Genomic DNA, 20,534 nt, shown 5'->3' with positions numbered 1-20,534 from the left:
AGAAGGACTTGGGGCTGTTGGTTGACGAGAAGCTCAGCATAGCCCAGTGATGTGCATTTGCAGCCCAGAAAGCCAGCCGTATCCTGGACGGGATCAAAAGAAGCATGGCCAGCAAATCGAGGGAGGTGATTCTGCACCCTCTGCTCTGCTCTGGTGAGACCCTACCTGCAGTACTGCATTCAGCTCTGCGGCCCCCAACATAAGAAGGACATGGACCTGTTGGAGCGAGTCCAGAGGAGGGCCACGAAGATGATCAGAGGGCTGGAGTACCTCCCCTGTGAAGACAGGCTGAGAGAGTTGGTGTTGTTCAGCCTGGAGAAGAGAAGGATCTGGGGAGACCTTATAGCAGCCTTCCAGTACCTAAAGGGAGCCTACAAGAAAGCGGGAGAGGGACCTTTTTACAAGGGCATGTAGTGATAGGACATGGCGTAATGGTTTTAAACTGAAGAGGGTTTAGATTAGATGTAAGGAAGTTCTCCACTGTGAGGGTGGTGAGGCACTGGAACAGGTTGCCCAGAGAAGTTGTGGATGCACCCCATCCCTGGCAGTGTTCAAGGCCAGGTTGGATGGGGCTTTAGGCAACCTGGTCTAGTGGAAGGTGTCCCTGCTCATGGCACGGGGTTGGAACTAGACAATCTTTTAAGTTCCCTTCCAACCCAAACCATTCTATGATTCTATAATTCTATGGATGCAGCACATGTAAGAGCATGCATACAGGGATTTGCCATAGGCCACTTAGCACCACATCAACTTAATCTTCTAGGAGACAAGGACTAGGTTCCTGTACTTATTGTACAATACAGTTCAGCTCATCCACAACCTGTGTTTCCAGGTAAAAATCACAAGCGGTTGCTTGCAGAAGTATGCTGTCCTGGTGTGCAGCTGACGGGCATGAATGGTGATGCGACCGTTTTGGCTGACAAGCTCCTCAGTGGCAGGAAGGCGAAACACAACGGAAAAGACATATCTAAGTCTTGTTGTTGCTTCTGACATTTACTGTTATTTCATCAGTTTCAGATGTCAAACTCTGGATTTAAACACATCTGAAAGCCTTTTTACATCTGAAAGGCATTTACCGAGTATGAGTTTTAAATGAGTTGTCTTTATCAACAGACTTAAAAAACTCAAGTATTTCAGATGCAGAGTATCTTCCTGAAGGGTCTCTTGAAAGCATCTTTTTGATCATGGGTGCCTGGAAAAAGAAATTAAATGTCAATAAATTATTTTTTATGAGTAAATAAACTAACTGAAATAATGTATTAAAATCCCATACCTTTACTGGAAATTGTTTGGTGAAGCTCTTTGGAAGTTGACCTTCTCTAACATCATGCCATACCTGAAATTCATAAAAGAGAACAGTTTCAGTATGTTTTCATTGATTATATTTTGCATCTCACTTTATGACCCATATAATTTACTCAAGTAATTAGGAAAATATAGATCTACAAAAAAAGATAAGTCTTCAAAAAGAAAATAATGCTGAACAGTTTGAAAGTTTTTTCCATTTAGTTGTACTTTGTTTTGGTTTTTTGTGGTCTTTTCATCAACTATTGTCCCTTTTTAAGCTTAAAAGCTTCACACTCTACAATGATGTGTTTGTTTCAGCAATCCTCTCTATTTCAGAACCTTTATCCTTCTTTCCTTAATTTAAAAGTAGTGGTCTTATATCCTCTTACCACATTAAAAAAAAAAAAAGGCAAGACGACTAAATTTCCTGCTTTGGATGTTACTATTTGCAAGCCAAGCAGGTGTGCTTCCTCCCTCTTACCTTGTTCAGTACCGCACACTTACTTCTATGTCACTGCAGAAAATGCTACATGGAGTTCAAAGCAACTAACATACAGAGAATTTCTAATTACATGCCCAGGTAACAACTATTTTTTCCACATGATGTAGCTTTCTGGGTAAACAGAGCAGTCCACATCATTCACTTTGCTGTTAACTAGTGTAATATGTGTGTGAAGAAGATGACAATCATATTCTTGCACACTTAGCTATGCATCCTCAATCATTACCTAGTCGTATGGATGTTATAGCATGGCTTAGCAAGCCCTTATAACCAGTATCCAGTAAAACAACAGCTCCCATGAACTTCAAGCTTTTTCCTTACTCTTCAGCAGTAGCTTTAGGCTTGTGACCCTACTTCCCAGTGATCATCAGCTGAACCAGTTACACAGCTCATAATCAACTTCACTTTTGCATGATGTTCTTTCAGCAGGGCTTGCCAGCACCATGCAACAGAGTTTATCAAGCTCCATTAAGTGAAATTATTTTCTAAGCTGATGGAGCAGCTGAGGACCATCCTAGGACTTTCCATCCACATGACTTCCCCAGCTGGCTACAGACACAAGATTCTTATGCCTTAAGGAAACAAGACTAAATAATTGGTCTTGCCCTTTTGACTGTAAACACCGTGGGACTGTGGACACATTTGCACAGTCAGCTGTGAGCAGGAACAAGATGTCTCAGAAACTACTACACAGTAGCTAAACAGAGCCAAGTTGAACCTGTGAGATGTGCAGACACATTGGTATGGTTTTCTCATATTGGCAAAAGGACCAAGCTAACTGTTCAAGATCTTCTGGGTCCAACCACGTACATATATCTTACAATCACTTTAGACAAGATACTCAGCAGGTACATTGCTGTCCTACAAATATGTAGGTTTGAGCATACGAGCAGTTACACTAATAATGTGCAAAGTACCAAGAAAAAGCAAAGACACATAAAAGATGCATTTTCAAAAAAAGCTTAAGTAACACTGGTTTTCTTTTTGAAGTAAAATCTTTTTCAATTAAAGCTACATATTCCAAATTATTTTTGTTTTCATTTTGGAAAAACTGCAAGTGTTTTTGCTCAATAGAAACTTTGTTCTTGCTCCACTATGCAGTGAAGACGAGAGTGTGGCAGAGACAAAACTCTCCCATTCATAATTTTTCTAAAATTAGAAAAATATTCCCTTCAAACACTGATCAAACAAAAAGATTTATCAGAAACTTGAAACCCTTTTTACTAGACATTATTCTTTAGCATGCTCGGGCTTTAATGTATATGTCAGTAGAACATAAGTGAAATAAAACCAGTAATGTTTCTTTACTTCAGTTATTACATTTCAGCTGAGGTGTGAGGACTCACAGGCCTTACAGAAATGAATTGACGGGAAAATGTAAATAGAGACAGTACTCTAGATACAGATTCCTTCTAGCATGCAATCAGCATGCGATACCAGCAGCAAGACAAAACAATAAGACTTGGAGTTTTTTAAATTTAAAGATTACATACCTTAATTTTCTCATGACCACTGAATGCCGAAAGAATTTCAAACCAAATTAATCCCAGTGCATAAATATCTACTTCCTTTCCATATCTGTCCCCAAACTACAAAGATGAGAACAAGAACAATAGAGGTGTCAAATCCAACTGGACAACACTTCCTAAAGCAAAATTTGAAGTCAGTAGAAATTTCCACCCCAAGGCTACAGGACTGGCCCTACTTGATCTTCGTAGTAGTCATTAACCCTTTCTGCTGCAGACCTGTTAAATAGTGACTATTATGTCACGTTAAGCACACTGAAATTAAGACTTTTACAGACTATACAGATAAGGCATGCCAATATCTCTGTCACAAATAATGAAACAAATAGAAGGACTCAAATGCCACAGTTAACAGAGGTCCTAAATTCAAATTGGAATACCTGGCTGGCAGCCTGGTTTTGCAAGAGCATTCCTTACAGTGCAGTGTCAGACCCCACAGGTCAGCATAGCGAAATAAAATCACACTTGCAGACAGCTTTCTCCAGAATACAGTTATCCTCGTATACAATCATAAAAGGGAACTTTAGGCAACTTGGTTTAGTACTGAAATTAGGATTGAGCACATCCAATGCTAAGTTTATAATGCAAATCCAGTTACAGAGACACTAATACAGCAGGATAGTTACCTGTTCTGGTGCCATATATGATTTTGTTCCTCTGTTCTCAGTCAGAGTCCCGTACGCCACAGAAGTCACAAGACCAAAGTCGCCTATTTTTATTTTATCTTCATGGGATATGAATATATTCTGAGGCTATATATATATATTAAAAAAAAAATCACCATATGACCTAGGTTTATTGTCAAGCATAATGAGCCACAGAAGTGCTCCCCATAAAATTTGATAATTAGCATTAAGGAACTGATGGGGTGGGAAACAGAAAAAAGTTCAATTAATTTTTAAAAACACAAACTACATTTAAAGTAGCACATGCCACAGTAACTGCAACTTTTTTTTCCACTCAGTCGTAACCATATCATTCTTTAATGCTCTTCAGATACATTCTGCATATAACATTTCATATCTGGAAGTGCTTTTTAGTCTTCAGTCCTAGCCCTGGGATTTGATACACTTGGGCAAAGCATTTAGGCTCACATGGAATTCCACTCAAATCATAGTTTCTCCTAAGCACAGCAGGATATCTGTATGAAGTCAATTGTAGAGTTAGGACTTATTATAGGCATCTCATAGTCTCAGATTTAAGTTTCCATTGAACATCCCATTTTTAAATTTGACAAACTCATAAGCAACTAAAAATAGAATTGTATATGCTTGGATGAAATTTGCCAAAGAAGATAAAGAAACTACATTTCTGAATGTTATTAAACCAAAACCGAATAGCCTCATGCAATCTTTTACTCAAAGAGGCCAGGAGAGACTTAATATTTAACAGGAAGAGATCTTTGTGTCAAGAATGCCCAATGTAGTTCTTCGGTTCAAGTTTGACCATGTCCACACACATTTAATACAGTACCTATACCTGGCTACGCTATTTGAAGACTACATTCATACCAGGCACAAATGGGATTCATCTCAGGTTGAACCTATCCTGCAGCTTTGATTCTAGGGCATGGAGATCTCAGATGGCCAAGCATCTAAGTTCAAATGCAAATCAAAGATCAAAGTGGGGAGAAAAGTTCCTAAATTCAAATGCAGACAGGCAAGTTAGCAATAGGACTTGGAAGCAGGTTACAGCCAGATGCCATGGATAAGTGACTGGGGCAGCAGATTCATATGAATAGGGAAAAGTAGGAGATTGAGCTAAGACGAAAATAAAGTCAGACTGAAGGAGCAAGCAAATACAAAGCACATAGAGTAGGAAGAGCTAAGAATTAATGGGTGAGGAGAGAAAGCACTTGTTAGGCCTCTTCTCCCAGGCATCTGGGGAAAATAGTGAGTGTCTATTTGTGGTTCATTCCAGTACTGTAGCAATAAGCCTGATAGAAAAGCTCTAGAAGATATGAAGATTCTATGAGTGGGCAGTGAATGTGATCTGGAACTACACTGTGAACACAAAATGCAAAAGATTTCAATTTCTGGTTCAAGAAGTCCATAAACTTCAGGTTACTGGAAGCCTTGAGAGGAAGAGAGTATGCATCAAGGACAGCATCACTATATCACCTCTCAGCTCTAATACGCTCTAGGTGTTTGGAATTAGCCACAATAGAAGGAGAACAGCATCCTAGATTGACATTTAATGTGACCCACTACAGCCGTTTTTAGGACCACCACCATACTAATGACTTTTTCACAAAGCGAGTGATTTAAAACTCTGTAAGCAACATTATGGCTGGCATATGAAGCTCTGAAGGCTTGCAACTTTGTCCTTTATAATCTTCATACTGAAATAAAATCTTTCCATGATTGTGCACTTATAGAGACTGAAATTCTATCAAAAAAGTAGCATTCAAATATTTGTATGCATACATGATACAAGAGCAACTAGAGTATGTCGTTATCAAACACAGCATGTATTAGGATAGATAAACTATCCCTTTACAATATGGCAAGAGCAAACTTCCTAGACTCAACTTTTCACTTTCTTGCTTTTAATTATTTTATCAAGTAAAGTTAGTATTTCTTTTTCCAATAAGCAGTCTTGTGACCCAGTAACACATAGTACACTGAAAATGCCTGTTAACTCATGTCTCCTGATTTTTGAACTGCTGCATTCCAAGATCCTCCAGTTTACCTTCTGATTTTAGGATGAAATGCAGCCAGTTGCTGAAAAACAAATAATCACTAGCAGTATCAAAAGAGGCACACTATTAGGGTACATAAATTTTTCTTGTCTTTGTTCAGTCTGTTAACATTTTCTGAAATTCCAATAAGTACTACTTTTATCTATTTTTTTTTTAATTACCTATCCTACTTACCTTGAGGTCTCGATGAATTAACTCTTTAGAATGAATATATTTCACTCCTTTCAGTATTTGTAAAAATTTGTTTTGTGCCATCTCATGATACTTTCGGTCTAGTCTATTCTTTTCAATCCAGTTTTCCAATGGCCCTTGTTCACATAATTCCATTTGGATGAAAAGACAGGTAATTTCTTTGTTTGACTTCTGCCTGCAAAAGAAAATTATATACCATATTGAAATTGGCAAGATACAATGCCTCCCAAGCCATCAATGATTCTAAGGGTCTTCTTTAAAAAACCTTTTTGTTAGTTATTATTTTTGGAGTTCCCCAAAACAAAGTCTGCAAGTCCCTTGATTTTAAAAAGATCGTAGACTAATTTCTTCTAGATATAAATAAATAGAACTGCAAACCAAAGAATCCTTGCTCAGTTGCTACATACTCCTGGAATATTCCTATGTTTTGCTTGCTTCCTTGTTCACACTGAAAGTTTTCTGAGTGCCCAAATTTTGCTCCCCTCAAATCTAGAAGCATGTCCTATACAGGAAGAAATAGCACTGTCCTTGGCTCCCATCTCGCCCTGTAGGAACTGCTGCAAGTCTCTGGCAGGTATTCTCTATTCCACTCAACAAAGACAGCATAAGCCTTCCTCTCCTATCCAGTATGATTACATCCTTTCAAACTCTGTCCCTTCAAGAAGGTAGTGCAGTGACCATCTTTGACATCAATCTGTGAGTTAGAGAAACCCTTCTGAAAGCTGGAAATCTAGATGAAATATATTCATCCACCTGACAGCCTCACACTTTCCAAAAGAGTTCCCTCACCATCAGCCCATAAGATAGGCTGAGGCTGGAGATGGTGAGGGGAAGGACAATATGAAGAGGAGGCGGCACCACTTTTTCCTACTTGCACTGTGTGATCTGAGTGCCCTGCAATAAAGCCGCCTGAGGCACTGAAAGAACAAGCATTAAGTGGCTCGGGACATTCTGTAGCCTTGAGGTCAGGGCACTAAGTGGAATTCCAGGCTGAGACTTCAGCTTTTAGGACTTTTTTTGTGTCTTTTACCCAATAACTGCTCAATTTAAAATGCATAAGTGATATTGAGACTCCAACATATTAACAGTTGGGTTTTGACACAAGACTTTTTTTCCCCCCATTTTATTCCTCATTTACTGAGCACACTGGACAGATACCATACCAACCATAATTTTGAATCCATTAATATTTTATGGATCTAGGTAAGTGTGGCAACGTATCTGAAGGGTATGAATTTACAGCTAGGGAAAAAAGCTTACCACAGAAGTTTTGAAAAGTTAATAACCTAACTTATGAGTAAAACTCTCACCACTATCTTCCCAGAAGTCTTAGTGTTGAAAGACTACCTCTAAATGAAAGAGCATTTAATTTAGTTTTTCTGTTCTCAACAGCCAAAACTGCTTCAGGCATCACAGTTAAAATACTAACTTAGAGAAATAATCTAAGTTAAAAAAAAAAAATCATAAATCTATGAGAGCTACTGGCTGACCAATACTTAAAAAAAAGAAACTTCTGATCAGGAATTTGGCGACCAACTGACAGACAATTTTTTAGTTTCTGTTGTTAATTCTAGCCCCAAATTTTGAGTTCTGCACTCTTGCACTCCTCTATAGATTCAGCAAGTTCTGTGTATTAAGAGAGAGGAGCAAGATAAAATTACATAATGTATCTTATCCATCAAGGAAAAGAAGATATAAATATATTCAATTATATACGACCTGCTGCTGAAAAGTACTGTGCCTTTTTTTCCTAACAGCAAGTATGTAAGTATGTGTATGCATTTATATTTGTATAATGATTTATAACCAATCATCAGCCTTTTTTTTCACAACACAAAATTCACTATGGCAAACAAGTTTGTGAGTGCAAACTACTATCCTGTAGTTACCTTGAGTCTGAATAAGTTACGTGGTCATACCCTTTCCAGCTACAATAATACCGCACTATGTTTTCGTGGTCAAGTCTTGCAAGTTCTTTTACTTCACGCTTTACATTCCTATTTGGAGGGGGAAAAAAAGAAGGAAAAAAAAAAAAGAAACATATGGCATTTCTCTATAAAAATGTAATATTAAAGTTAAATAAAAGACATGATATCAAGTAGCAGTATACAGTTTTACATTAGTTTAGAAAAAGAAGATAATATTCTCCTTCATACAAGTTCAAAGTTGTAGTTACAAATTCTGTGGGTTTTCTTTCATTTGCTCAGTTATTCAAAGTGCAAAAAATGTTTTAACCATATTAGAAATGAAAGCCGCACTCAAAAAAAGCTGAAAAAAGAAGATAGTTGCAATGTGTAATTATATTAGGTAGTCAAACAGAATGTAGCAAACACCCATGTTTTCTCTTCACCTGTATGAAGTTTGTTTACATATACAGAAGTACATGTAAATACTCATGAAGAACTATTACTAAATTTGGCCTTCACTTATAACATCGGCTAGCAAAGTAAGTTCAAACCCATCAGCAGACCAGCAGTCTTTATTTGAATAACCAGTAGAACGTTTTCTAGTATAGTTCTCAGGACTACAATACAAATGAACATAACATATATTTGTGAAGAACACAAGAATTTGAAGGGCAGTTACACAATGTAAGGGACAAGTATCTCCAACAACTTGAAACTTTTTCAATAGATTACCTAAAAGAAATTCCAGTTTTTCACCTGCTGATAAAATACTCCACTAGGTACGGGTTACAGAAAATTACTTTAAAAAAAAAAATTAAGCTCATCATTCTCTGTTGAGATTTATAAAGGACAAGTAACACAGTGTGAGAATAATGACTACATGGGTCATATATAAAGCATTTCCCAATTACAAACCACAAAATGTATTACTTTCATTTTTCTCTATTTTCCCTAATTATAGTCATTATGCATTACTGATATGTAAATTTTCCATGTAACCTGTCAAAAGTAACAGTGCTGCTTTCACTGTTTTATTAATCATCAAGTTTTCTTCAAACGCATTCTGCAACATTAATAACCAGAGCACTAGTGTGTTCAGGGAAAGTAGAACTTAACAAATCTACTTTTTTACAGCTGCATCTGAAATTATTCCAGTGCATGCAAAATTTAACAAAGTTGCATGCCATTTTCAGCTTCACTTAGAAATAAAGGAAACAGTTTACCAGAAAGAATGTACAATTAATAATGAAAATTGCTTAAGTGCTCCAAGGATTATTAAAGAGACAAAACAAAGTACTAAAATCTTGATTAAGGTTGTCCTAAAATAAAAACCAGAAGTAAATTTACAGTACGTACTCTGCGAATTGAACTCGTTTGACTGCATAGGTTCTCTCATCAAGCTTTCCTGTTGCTTTGAAAACATTCCCAAAACCACCTTCACCAATAGGCTCTATGTTTTTAAAACTCTCAAGAAATCTTAAAAAAAAAATAAAAATATATATAACTTAAGTATACTTAACATTAAATTTACAAGATATAAAAATGATCCTGACAGATCTACTACATCTGCTGAAATACCATTCTACAGGGATCACTCAACACCTATACAGGTCTAAATCATAGTCTTGAATATTAAAAAAACAAGGGAAACTGACCCTTGAAAGCATGTAGGGTAATTACCCTCACATCTTCTCACAAATGACTTTTGGTTGTAAGCATTAAATATCATTGCATGTCAGTTGCTATACTGTATTTGAAATTTCCAGGAAAAAAAAATAGTATCTCAAATACCAATTTTCTTAGAAAGCTATTTTTACAACAGTGTTTTCCCACATTCTATTATAAATAAACAAACAAATCTAGACCACTACATATTGTAATTGCCATACAGATCTTATTTAAAAAAAAAAAAAAATCCTTCTTACCTTTTATTCACTGTGTATGGACTTTCATTCTCCTCACTGGTATTTGTGTCCAAATCTGGCCAACTTTCATCTAAATCTGACATCTTTTTCTCCTCTTCCTTGTTTCTTGCATTATCAAAATTAGCTGCCAATTTTCTTTAACAAGGATAAAAGCAAAACTTATAATGAGCCGTTTTTCTAATATGTGACAAGAGAAAAGAAATGTACCTCCCAATAGTGGCATTTCTTTGCTAGATATAGAAACATTAAACTGGTTTGCAATATAGTTTCTGGGAGATAGCACCCTAGAAATAAACACATACCTTCTGGATTTCAGGGCAGAACTTTGTGCGTCTCTCTACATGAAAAAGAGAAAAAAAAGCTAACTGAGTGTGACGGTCTGACAAATTCAAATGTCTCAAACATCCGCTAAAAGAGCTTTGGTGGACAAAACGGCCTCTGTAAAAATGCTGGAGTTTTGTGAACAGGACAATGTGGACAGAGGAGAGGGCCCCACGGAGGGTGGGAACGCACTTCTCCAAGGCCCCAATTCCTTATCTTGAGTGACCAGGAGAAGGAACACAATTTATGCCTTCCTGGAGGAAGAAGGCCCCATGGAAGTTGGGACTGTGCTTCAATCTTAAGCCGTCATGCCAGCAGGGAAAAAGAGGCAACTCCACAATGAACACCCCCCCCAAAGCTACCGATTCCAGTGAACCCCAGCTGTGGGAACTGCGCACGTTGAGATCATCAACTAACACACTATAAAAGAGGAGAGAACGAATCCTCAGTGCGCGCCCTCCGGAACTGGATCTCTACGCTGGCTGGACCAACGCTGGACCCAGGACTGGTGAAACCCTTCTCTTCTCTCTTTCTTTTTTCTCTCATTCTCTCTCTCTCTTTTCCTTCTCTCTTTTCCACAGTCCCTACACCTCATCCTTTGAAACATAAACCGTTGACCAAGTCTGAGACTAGGAGTGGACCTAGCCGCCCCTGAGCTCCTCTTTGAGAAGGAGTCCAGAAAGCAAGGGGGTCTGCTCTGAACCTCGTGACTCAACGGGAGGGCTCTCCTTCTGATACATTTCATGTTCCTTTTTCCATTTCATTTTTCTGTACTTTCCTCCTCTTCTCAAACAGCGGCTTAATGACATGTTGCAAGGTTCATATTAACAAGTTCAGGTGTACTTGGACAGAGTTAGCTAGGTTGAATAAATGTTGATTGTTGTTTGAACTCCCCTGGTGTCTTTTCACCTTAATTCTGACAAAGGAAATCCACGAACCTGAGTCGCTCCAACTTTGGGACGCGACACTGAGATATCCTGAATATTTTCACTCTACTTAGTTTAAAATGTGTCTGAGAATGTAACTAGGAATTGTCTATAAATTATAAACATATAAATCATAAACAAGGTAATGTTTATAATTATAAACAATGTAATAAGAATGAAGCCATATCTTAGCTTAAAATTTTTCACATGTGCTATGTATGACATCATCATTCTTCCCACAGAAAAATATGAGCTCAGTGTGATCCCCTTTCTTGGGAGTACTGCCCATTTAGTCAACAGTACATAAAGTGGGTCCACACTAATGGTAACAGTAAGAAAGTACTGAATATTCGTAGTAAAAATGTGCATGTGTTTTCTAGTGATTAGTGGATAAAGGAACAAACTGGTGCTACACTCTGACAAGAAGCTTGCTCTATTCAGGGTCTAAAATGTAATTATGAGGAAGACCATTTTCATACTATACCTGAGAAGGTGAAGGCTTTTCGCATACTGCCATGTCTTTCACTTTTTCTACTAACTTTGCAGCTGAGTCTTCAAAGGAAACACTGCTGTTATTGAAAAATAGTAGACTACTTTTAGGTGAAAGTAACACAATCAAATAAATAAATTAAATAAATAAATAAATAAATAAAATTATGGCCACAAGAAAAACAGAAGCATAAAAACCCCCATAGTTTTTAAAAGCAAAACCTGAAAAAGCATTAACAATCATGACTGATTTGAACTACAAAACTTTATGCTGGAAAGCTAATAAAAAAATAACTTTTTGTAATATAGTCCTCTATTTCTATGCTATGATGCCATGATATCTAGATATCTATATGATATATTTTCTATTATATCCTTAAATTAAATAGGTTAAATACTGATGTTTATTTCAAGGCAGTGCAGCCACCTCTAGCACTGTACGTATCAGCTTTCTTTACAATCGCACAAAGAACATAAAAGAGGTGGTAGTGGCACTACAGTCAAATTAACTGCTGGACACAAAAGGCTTGATCTAGGCTTCCCAAATCACAAATGAAACTTTATGTGTGTTCATTTTCTTTTGCTAAGCAAATTTTCCCTTTGGTGGAAATGAAGATTTATGGAGAAGGAAAAAGGGAAAAAAAAAAAAAAACACAGAGAAGAAAGCAGAATGTGGAGCACAGGAAAGTACTGAAACTGAATTATACTGAGTTCACAAAAGTGTCACAATAGGAAAGTGAGTATTAAAAATGGCATGAATTAACACTACTGAATGAGGTAGTTTATTCTGTTTCCATCACAGTAAAAATGCTTCTGAAAGAACTACTCATGGCAAAATATAAATATATTAGAAAGCTCTAAAATTATTATAAGCTAACCCGTAAGGACTCAAATAAAATTGCACAAGTACAACAAATTTTGCTCTGAAATCTAAGAAATAGAAGCTTAAATTAAATGGCTTTATACTGCAAAAGACACTATGACAGATTTTATTTAGAAATAGATCACATGACCCTTTAAGATTAGTAAATACATTTTGTTTCACATTATCAGTGAACTCAACTTACTCCGAGTCAGACTGAGTTGGCACTTGAGAGGAATTACTATGTTCGGTAAATGTAGAATTTCCATTAGATTCTTCTCTTCCCATCTGAAAAAAGAAAAAACAAGAATGGTTAACAATATAACATAAAAAAACCCCTAGTGCAATAGATGCCATTCAAAGAGGGGGGAGGGAAGATTACAAGGTCCTAAGTGGAAGTTGTTAACTGCACTGAACATTCAAAGCCCTACAGAAGAAAGGCATCTGCCTAACTTCCATCCAGAGGAGTGAAATACAGGGCTGTGTCACAGTGAGCGTTTTCCCACTCATATTGAGACTATATAAACACATTTGCAGAAGTAGAGTCTGAGATCTATTAAAAATCAGGATAAGACTTACAGTTACTAAAAGCAAATGTTTTCATTGTTTACTGCATATGCAATTGTCTGTGTGGAAAACAAGATATATGTAGGTTTTGGTTTATGTCATCAGCAGAACTGAAAATCTTGAGTCTGTACAAAAAGACATTCAATGTCTTCAGTGTGAAAACCCTGCGAAACCTGAATTACTAAATTGGGGTTGACTAAAAAAATGAATCCTAAATACTTAGTAGAGGTTCTTCCCCCAGTTTTTTCTTTCCCCCTATATCATAAGAACCTAAATGTAACATTAAAAGCAGCGCCTATGATTGTTATAGACCATAACCTGACAAAAATTAAAAAAACTTAACAGTTTATGTTTCAATGACAGCCAACAAACAAAACCCATTTTTTTTAATTCAGGAGTACTGGTCCTTTACTACTTTTTGCTAGTTACATTTTGTGTGTTACACAGGCATGTCTTGGAATTAATAAAAATTAAAACCAAAGCAAAACAACCCACCCCAAATTTAGAATAATTGCTACTGAGGTTCTGCTCAAGGTACTAGATTTCAGACTTTGATGAAAATGCAAAGACCCATGAGCTTGCAACACAGGAAAATGTTAAGGAAGGATCCTAGAGCTATAAGAGGCCATTAATTACATGGTTAACTTAAAAACAACAATAAAAGAAGCATGTAAAATTCACAGTAAACAGCCAAATAATGAAAAAAGTACTTAAAGTAAAAAAGGTTTCTTTCCTCCTCCATACTGTCTTCCTTCCCTTTAAACTACACTTCATTTAAGTTAGCTCATATGTACTGTTCTGTGCATTTCAGAAGTGGGTTTAGATCACTATTAGAATTCAATAATTTTTTGTATGTATGGAAATATGATCACCAACGTGAAGACAATAGCTCTGCTCTCCAGAGGATGGTGTTAGCAATTGCTTCACTAGACTCTGCCTTGGAATACTACAGGAGGGAAGTCCTGTTGAATCTCACTCCTGCTTTTGTTTTTCTCACATTTCACAATAGATTTTTCATCCAACACAAGGCAGTAAGAGATTTATGTTCATAGCCAGTCAGCTCGACAACACACAGGAGACAACTGCTATATTAGAGTAGTCAGGATTCAGAAATTTTTAAGATACGTGCATCCTTGAATGACAACTTATCAGACCATATTCTGAAATACGCAGAGATATCAACTGTGAGATTTTTTTAATCCAGCAGTTGAATATAGAAACACAACATAAATTTTACCAGCAGAATACTGTAGGCAAACCAACCCACCAAAATATGGATTGTTTCCCTCTTAAGTGAAATCCATGGAATATGCTTTTAAATACAATGAGGAAATCTGTTCAGAGCTTAAAGATACAAGAATTAAACTTCTGTATAAGGCTAAATATAGCACATACTGTTAGAGTGCCTTGCTTACGTAGCTTCTCAAGCGCTTGTTTCGCAGCAGCTTGTTTTGCAGCAGCTACAGAAGTTCCAGTGCCACTTCCATAGACAAAACCACTAATTGTACAGCTACAAGAAAACCTGTAAAATACGACAGGGAATAAAGTCTTATATCCCATATGACAAGTCTTAATTTAATGATTTTAAACACTACAGTCAATTGACATTATAGAATGGAAATCTGAAATATACATCTTCAGGACAGAAGATGTATACATATATACATGTATACATATATACATATGTATATGTATATACATATACATTTAATCTAATTAATAATGGTAGGTAACTAATTTGGCATGTCTTCAAGATAACCAATTTTCAGAGAGTGAATATTTAGCACTTTTTAAGGTGGAACTCCTCAAAGCACCTTATCCTATGCACCCACAATCATAAATTATCTGCAATTTAGGTTTTTAAATGGCTGATTTTTCAGGGGAAGAGAGGAGGAGTTTTCCAGCAGACATTGTCAAGAGAGTTAAAATATGCAGATATTCTTCATCATCCCTCAGCTGTCATTAACTGAAACGTTTCTACAACTCACTGACGGCAATGCATACAGGAGACACAAACAGGCTCTCCTTGGCACTTGTTTCCTAGGGGTCTCCAAAATACATGCCGAGAGGTCCACAAAGGTGCCAGAGCTACAACCAAGATAACGGACAATTTGTCAACACTGACTACCATTTTATCATCATGCCATCTCTCTTCCCAGCTAAACAAACTCAGTCCTCTTAGCCTCTCCTCCTATGCCGTATCCTCCAACTCTTTAACCACCTTAATGGCCCTCCACTGGATTCTCTCCAGACTACCTCCAAATTTTTATTGTATTTCTAAAGATTCATCTAACACTACTCAGGGTAACTAATGGTAGTGTTAGTAAACACCAGAAGTATTAAAAGCAAGGACGAAGACAAAGCACATCTTACATGGGAGCATGGGCTTCTCCAGTACATTTTGTGTTAGGATAATCAACTCTTTGCAGCGTCCTTTGTGAATACATGTTTAGTTGGCTGACATAGTCATTGGCTGGTACAGGTAATAACGTCATTTGCGTTGTCATTAATTCTGAAGCTTGCATGTTTGAAGGGCTCTCTGGCTATAAGACAAACAAAACAGGTAACTTTAAAACTTAAGCTTAATAAACGGATTAAGATAAGCAGGGCACAAGATCTAATATAGCTGCAAGGTTTGTCAGCATTTAAAAATATTTTTAAGAAATCCCAAGTTTGCACTAACAGAGTCCCTTGTGGCAGAGGACAGTCATCCCAACCTAGAATTATTACATTTTGAACTTCCAAAGAAATGTAAATCCAGTTTTCCAAGTACTGCACCAATGCCTAACAACCTCTCACCATGTCTCCTCCCACCTCTTTTAAGAAAAGACAGGGAATGAGCTGTGAAATGTCTCATTAAAAAGAAAAAAAGCGAGTGCTGCCTTCTGAATTTTCTGAAATTTCTGAATGCCCTGACCAGAGAAAAGAAAAGGGATGGCAGCATTAGAAACCCTTCTAAAATAAAGAAAACAATGATACTATATTGGCTACTTTTAGAGATTCATCTTCAACCTTTACTAGCAAAAAAAAAAAAAAAAAAAAAATTAAATCCTACAGTTTACTCACCTGTTTCTCAATCATTTCCCAGGTTTTTTTTGCTGCTACTGCTTTTGCTTCCTTCTTATTTTTACCAGTGCCTGTACCATATTCTACATCGTTTATTTTAACCACAACTGTGAACCTGCAATGAAGGAAACTTTTCTAAAACATTGTTACATTTTGTCTCATGTATACTTAATAACCTTCTCAGATTCAACTTTCTTTTTATTATCTACAAAGCACTGTAAGTTAACTGTGGAGGTATTTGAGTATTAATGTGTTTTTATTATATCTAACTCCTGATTATGATAACTCTTTAGTAGAAATATTTTTAAATGCTTCTTCACTAGTCACAAATGCATGTACTTTATTAGTTCTAACAGTATTTTTAAATGCTTAACTGCTTTTTAAAAGCAAAATTATTTAAATTTTTAAAAGCAAAAGAATGCATAAGGTCAACATTGTTACAGGCAAGGTTGTGAAACTCTAACACCAGGACACAAAAAAACAAACAAACAAAAAAGTCCTTCCCTTCCACACTGAACCACTGATCCCTTACCACTCCGTTACACAACTGTGCATGCACTGCTTCCCATACAGCAACTCCGTGAGTCAGAACATGGAACTGACGCAGCTCAGGACTGACTGTACTGGGTCTGGCTGCAATGGAGTTAACTTTCTTCATAGCAGCTGGTATGGTGCTATGTTGTGGATTTGGGACTAAAACAGTGTTGATAATACAACGTTTTACCTATGGCTGAGCAGTGTTTGCACAGCATCACAGCCTTTTCTTTTTCCCCACTCTAGCCTCCCAGCAAGTAGGCTGGGGGTGTGTGAGAAGTTGGGAAGGGACACAACCAGGGCAGCTGGCCAGAGCGATATTCCATGACACATGGCATTGTGCTCAGCAATGAAAGCGGAGGGAAGAAGGAGGAAGATGGGACATTTGGGGTTATAATGTTCGTCTTCGCAAGTAACTATTACACATGATGAAGCCCCGCTTTCCTGAAAATGGCTAAACGTCTGCCTGCTGATGGGAAGGAGTGAGTGAATTCCTTATTTTGCTTCGATTGCACATACAGCTTTGCCTCACTTATTAAACTGTCTTTATCTCAATCCACAAGTTTTTCTACCTCTCACCCTTCTGATTCTCTCCCCCATCCCACTGGGGGAAAGTGAGTGAGTGGCTGGCTGGGGGTTTCGCTGCCACCTGGGTTCAACCCACCACAGTGACCTAATAACGAATGGTTGGTTTTCAGCCAAATCAGTTCTTATCCAGATCCAACTTGTCCTGTAACTGCAAAATCCCTAATGTTTCTGCTGCTGCCTTTGCACAAAAGGCAACAAAGCAGAAAACAACAACTAGATTTCTGCTTTTGACAGCAGCACAGATTTGTGTCATGTTAACGTGACCATTATTATAATGTCTGGGTACGTCTGTACTTCAGATTACAACAGAGTATATAAATACACAAGCTCACAATCAACAAGATAGATTGACACAAAGAAACAGTCTAGGTATAGCACCATGAGTTTCTCTCTGGGATGATTTGTCTCAAATACTGGAATGACTTCAGGAATTCACTTTTTTCAGTATTCCAACTTCACTCTCCACTTGCCTTTAATGAAATGTTTGGGTGGAAAACAATGCAGATGCAGAATAGTGCTTGCAGTCATTGCGTAAGCAAGCCTTAATGAGATATCTTAAGGAGATAAACAGTATGACGAGTCACACCAGTGTGCCACACACTCTACACATAGGAAACAGCATACAAAAAAAAAAAAAAACATGAAAGATCGTTCTTTGGGAAAGGGTTTGTTAGTCAACCCGTATCTAAGCTCTGAATACTACATACATTCAGCTATGACTTTGCATCCAAAATTCACCATTTAAGCATCCTGAGGAAATCTGCAGTCTGAGTCCCAATGACCCATGAGTTAATTACCTGAGTTGAGGATTATCTGAACGAGTGTTACATGAGCTGGTCCCAAATGTACAGTCACGCTTATCCGCCATGTTAATAAGCACTCTCCAGACTTGACAGGTTTAGGCAGCACTGGCCTGATTGTCCACACACCGCGTTCCCAGCCCAGGAAAGCTTGCCACTCGGGACTGAGCCAGCCTGTGCTCTCTCAACCTTCTTACATTGTGTTCAGCACCGACCCTGACAGACATTGCAGCGGAAGCAGCTACAGCATCAAAACCAGGATAGGAGGGGAGGAGATGGCAGGAGGTGTCTCTGCATCATGCCTCAGACAACTGCAGGAGGACTTATGAGGTGGGACACAGCACAGAAGAGTTAGGGAGCCAGCTCAGGACCAGCAGTAGCCAATGTATCCCATTAGCAGACAGAGCACTGGGAAAGAGCACCACAAAGGCACCAAAGGAGGTTTACAGCATTCATCACTGTAGCCAGACACTGTACATTGTACTCCTTGGAACAGTCCAAGTTACCCAGGATTTTCCTAGATACCACTGTCACACCTCACATCACTTACAGATCCAACAAAATGGTTTGAATTATATTTGTGAATGTAGCAGAGCACACAGAAAAAATTTAAAAGCACAATAAATGGGATAAATGAATAAATTTGAAATGTGTGTAAATTCTGTTAGTCCCATGCCATCACTTTTGAAGCATGAAGATGTAGCTGTGTGACCACAGCTGTGGCCATTACTGCAGTAAGGGTTACTTTTTTGAATTATGTGAGCTGCACGGGGAAAAAATTAAGATAACTGATTAACATTTGAGACCCAGCTAATACTTATTAATTTATTCTGGGACTATGGTCAGGTCCAAGAATAAGTCAGCACAGACAATGCTGGCTGGCAACATGGAAGACATTAAAAGAAACATACTAATCATTAGCATAAAGCTTGTCTTCATGCAAACAAGCAAAAATTAAAAAAAAAAATCACCCAAGGAAACATCATAGATCTTGAGTATCTATGATCTCTGGCAAGAGAAAAAAAAAAATAGCAAAACACCATGCTTGTGTTAAAAAATAAAGCATATTCCATCACCTGTAATTGTCTCGAAAAGTAAAAGCAAAACAGCTTAAGCAAAAGACTCTTCTCTTGTAACAGGTGTTCAAAAATTAACTACACATAAAACATGTTGGTACCCGAACAATTAATATACACCCAACCTTTATGGTTAGAAATTAACAACATAAGTCACAAATAATTTCCACACTTTGTAAAACTAAATAAAAATCAAAGCACTCAAGTTAGCATAGATCATAAACTGAAATACTTGCTGCAACCCACCCCACCTCCTGAGAGATTTCATGGCAGATGCAGAGCATACTTATAATATAGTTACCAGTAACAGGTGTATTGCTGTTGCTTTCCAAGAAAGGGCCATGAACTCTGGAATAAGTTTTCTCCTCAAACTCTATCACATGACATCCTCCCCACCCACCTACCACTCAATTTATGGTTTCAACCAGCTCTCCTGCCACATACACACTTTCATCAAATTAACTTTTACGATTGCAAGCCTTAGCCAGTTCATTCATTGCAGGAAGAATCTTGATGTTTATTGACATGCATAGTGAACTTACTCAGGATCATGAGATGGGCCGGTCATCCTGACATTGGCATAAACCAGTGTCAGTTTCTGCTTTTGACAGTAAGTGTTGATCTTCTCCATACACTCACGTTCCATTTTGACACAATCTCAAAAAGGTTCTGCAAAGCAACATTCAAAGATAGGTCTGTGCCTCCAAGCATGGTATAGAGACAGCCCCTAATCCTGGCAGACCACTGCTGTGATAGAAAACCGGTGCCGGTAACATGAAGTTCACAGAAAACTAATTCTAATTTCTAACTCAAGCATTGATCTGCAACTGTTTTTGAAGACTCCTTGCTTGGAATAACAGATTTAGAAAGCAAAGCAGAGAATTTAGCGATTAGAGAAGATTTCCTGGCAGATTTCTTGGCAGGAAAAGGCTGAATCAATTCACCGAACCCTGTGAAGAAAAAAGAATCAGTAATGTTTCTACGGACAGAATTAGAGTCGATTCCTTCAGAGGGGAACCAAGAGGCATTTTAACACATCCTTTCAAACCGCCAAGACTGGGAGGCTCAGTCACACGTACCGCAGACGAATCCAGGCTCCCGGCCGCGGAGCAGCCCGGCAGGCAGCCGGCAGGCAGGCGGCCGCTGAGCGCCGCTACAGCCGGGGTGCGGGCAGCCTGCCTCGGCGGGACCGGACGGCTCCCCCCGGCCCTCCGCGGGCCGTGACCTCCGAGCCGCGGCAGACGCCCCAGGACCCCCGGCAGCCG

General features: G+C 38.0%; 2 protein-coding genes across 7 annotated transcripts in view; one reads left to right on the top strand and one right to left on the bottom strand.

The window, feature by feature from the left end:
* GPATCH11 (G patch domain containing 11) overlaps positions 1-907 on the top strand; it is an 8,801-nt gene extending 7,894 nt beyond the window's left edge. The window contains exon 9 of the mRNA XM_010581218.1: positions 835-907. The gene's annotated coding sequence lies outside the window, so the exon portion shown is untranslated. The remainder of the gene's footprint in view (positions 1-834) is intronic.
* A 144-nt stretch (positions 908-1,051) lies between these two features.
* The window catches only part of EIF2AK2 (eukaryotic translation initiation factor 2-alpha kinase 2), a 23,953-nt gene continuing 4,470 nt past the window's right edge, over positions 1,052-20,534 (bottom strand). Inside the window, exons 1-16 of one of the 6 annotated variants that reach the window (XM_010581219.1) lie at positions 20,349-20,466; positions 19,812-20,219; positions 16,272-16,386; positions 15,579-15,748; positions 14,601-14,727; positions 12,844-12,926; positions 11,772-11,856; positions 10,343-10,377; positions 10,041-10,175; positions 9,472-9,591; positions 8,098-8,205; positions 6,191-6,383; positions 3,942-4,067; positions 3,283-3,378; positions 1,274-1,336; positions 1,052-1,192 (exon numbers count right to left, since the gene is read on the bottom strand). In XM_010581219.1, coding sequence (XP_010579521.1) covers positions 1,073-1,192; positions 1,274-1,336; positions 3,283-3,378; positions 3,942-4,067; positions 6,191-6,383; positions 8,098-8,205; positions 9,472-9,591; positions 10,041-10,175; positions 10,343-10,377; positions 11,772-11,856; positions 12,844-12,926; positions 14,601-14,727; positions 15,579-15,748; positions 16,272-16,386; positions 19,812-19,915 — 1,680 coding nt within the window. In that variant the 5' untranslated portion in view covers positions 19,916-20,219; positions 20,349-20,466 and the 3' untranslated portion in view covers positions 1,052-1,072. Of the gene's footprint in view, positions 1,193-1,273; positions 1,337-3,282; positions 3,379-3,941; positions 4,068-6,190; positions 6,384-8,097; positions 8,206-9,471; positions 9,592-10,040; positions 10,176-10,342; positions 10,378-11,771; positions 11,857-12,843; positions 12,927-14,600; positions 14,728-15,578; positions 15,749-16,271; positions 16,387-19,811; positions 20,220-20,348; positions 20,467-20,534 lie in introns of those variants that run through there. The other 5 variants (XM_010581220.1, XM_010581221.1, XM_010581223.1 and 2 more) reach the window with 5 other exon arrangements.

Source organism: Haliaeetus leucocephalus, unplaced genomic scaffold (assembly GCF_000737465.1).
Source record: "Haliaeetus leucocephalus isolate CR32 unplaced genomic scaffold, Haliaeetus_leucocephalus-4.0 Scaffold752, whole genome shotgun sequence".
NCBI lineage: Eukaryota > Metazoa > Chordata > Aves > Accipitriformes > Accipitridae > Haliaeetus > Haliaeetus leucocephalus.
Note: the sequence above shows the minus strand (reverse complement) of the source record. Positions and strands in the feature narration are given on the sequence as shown.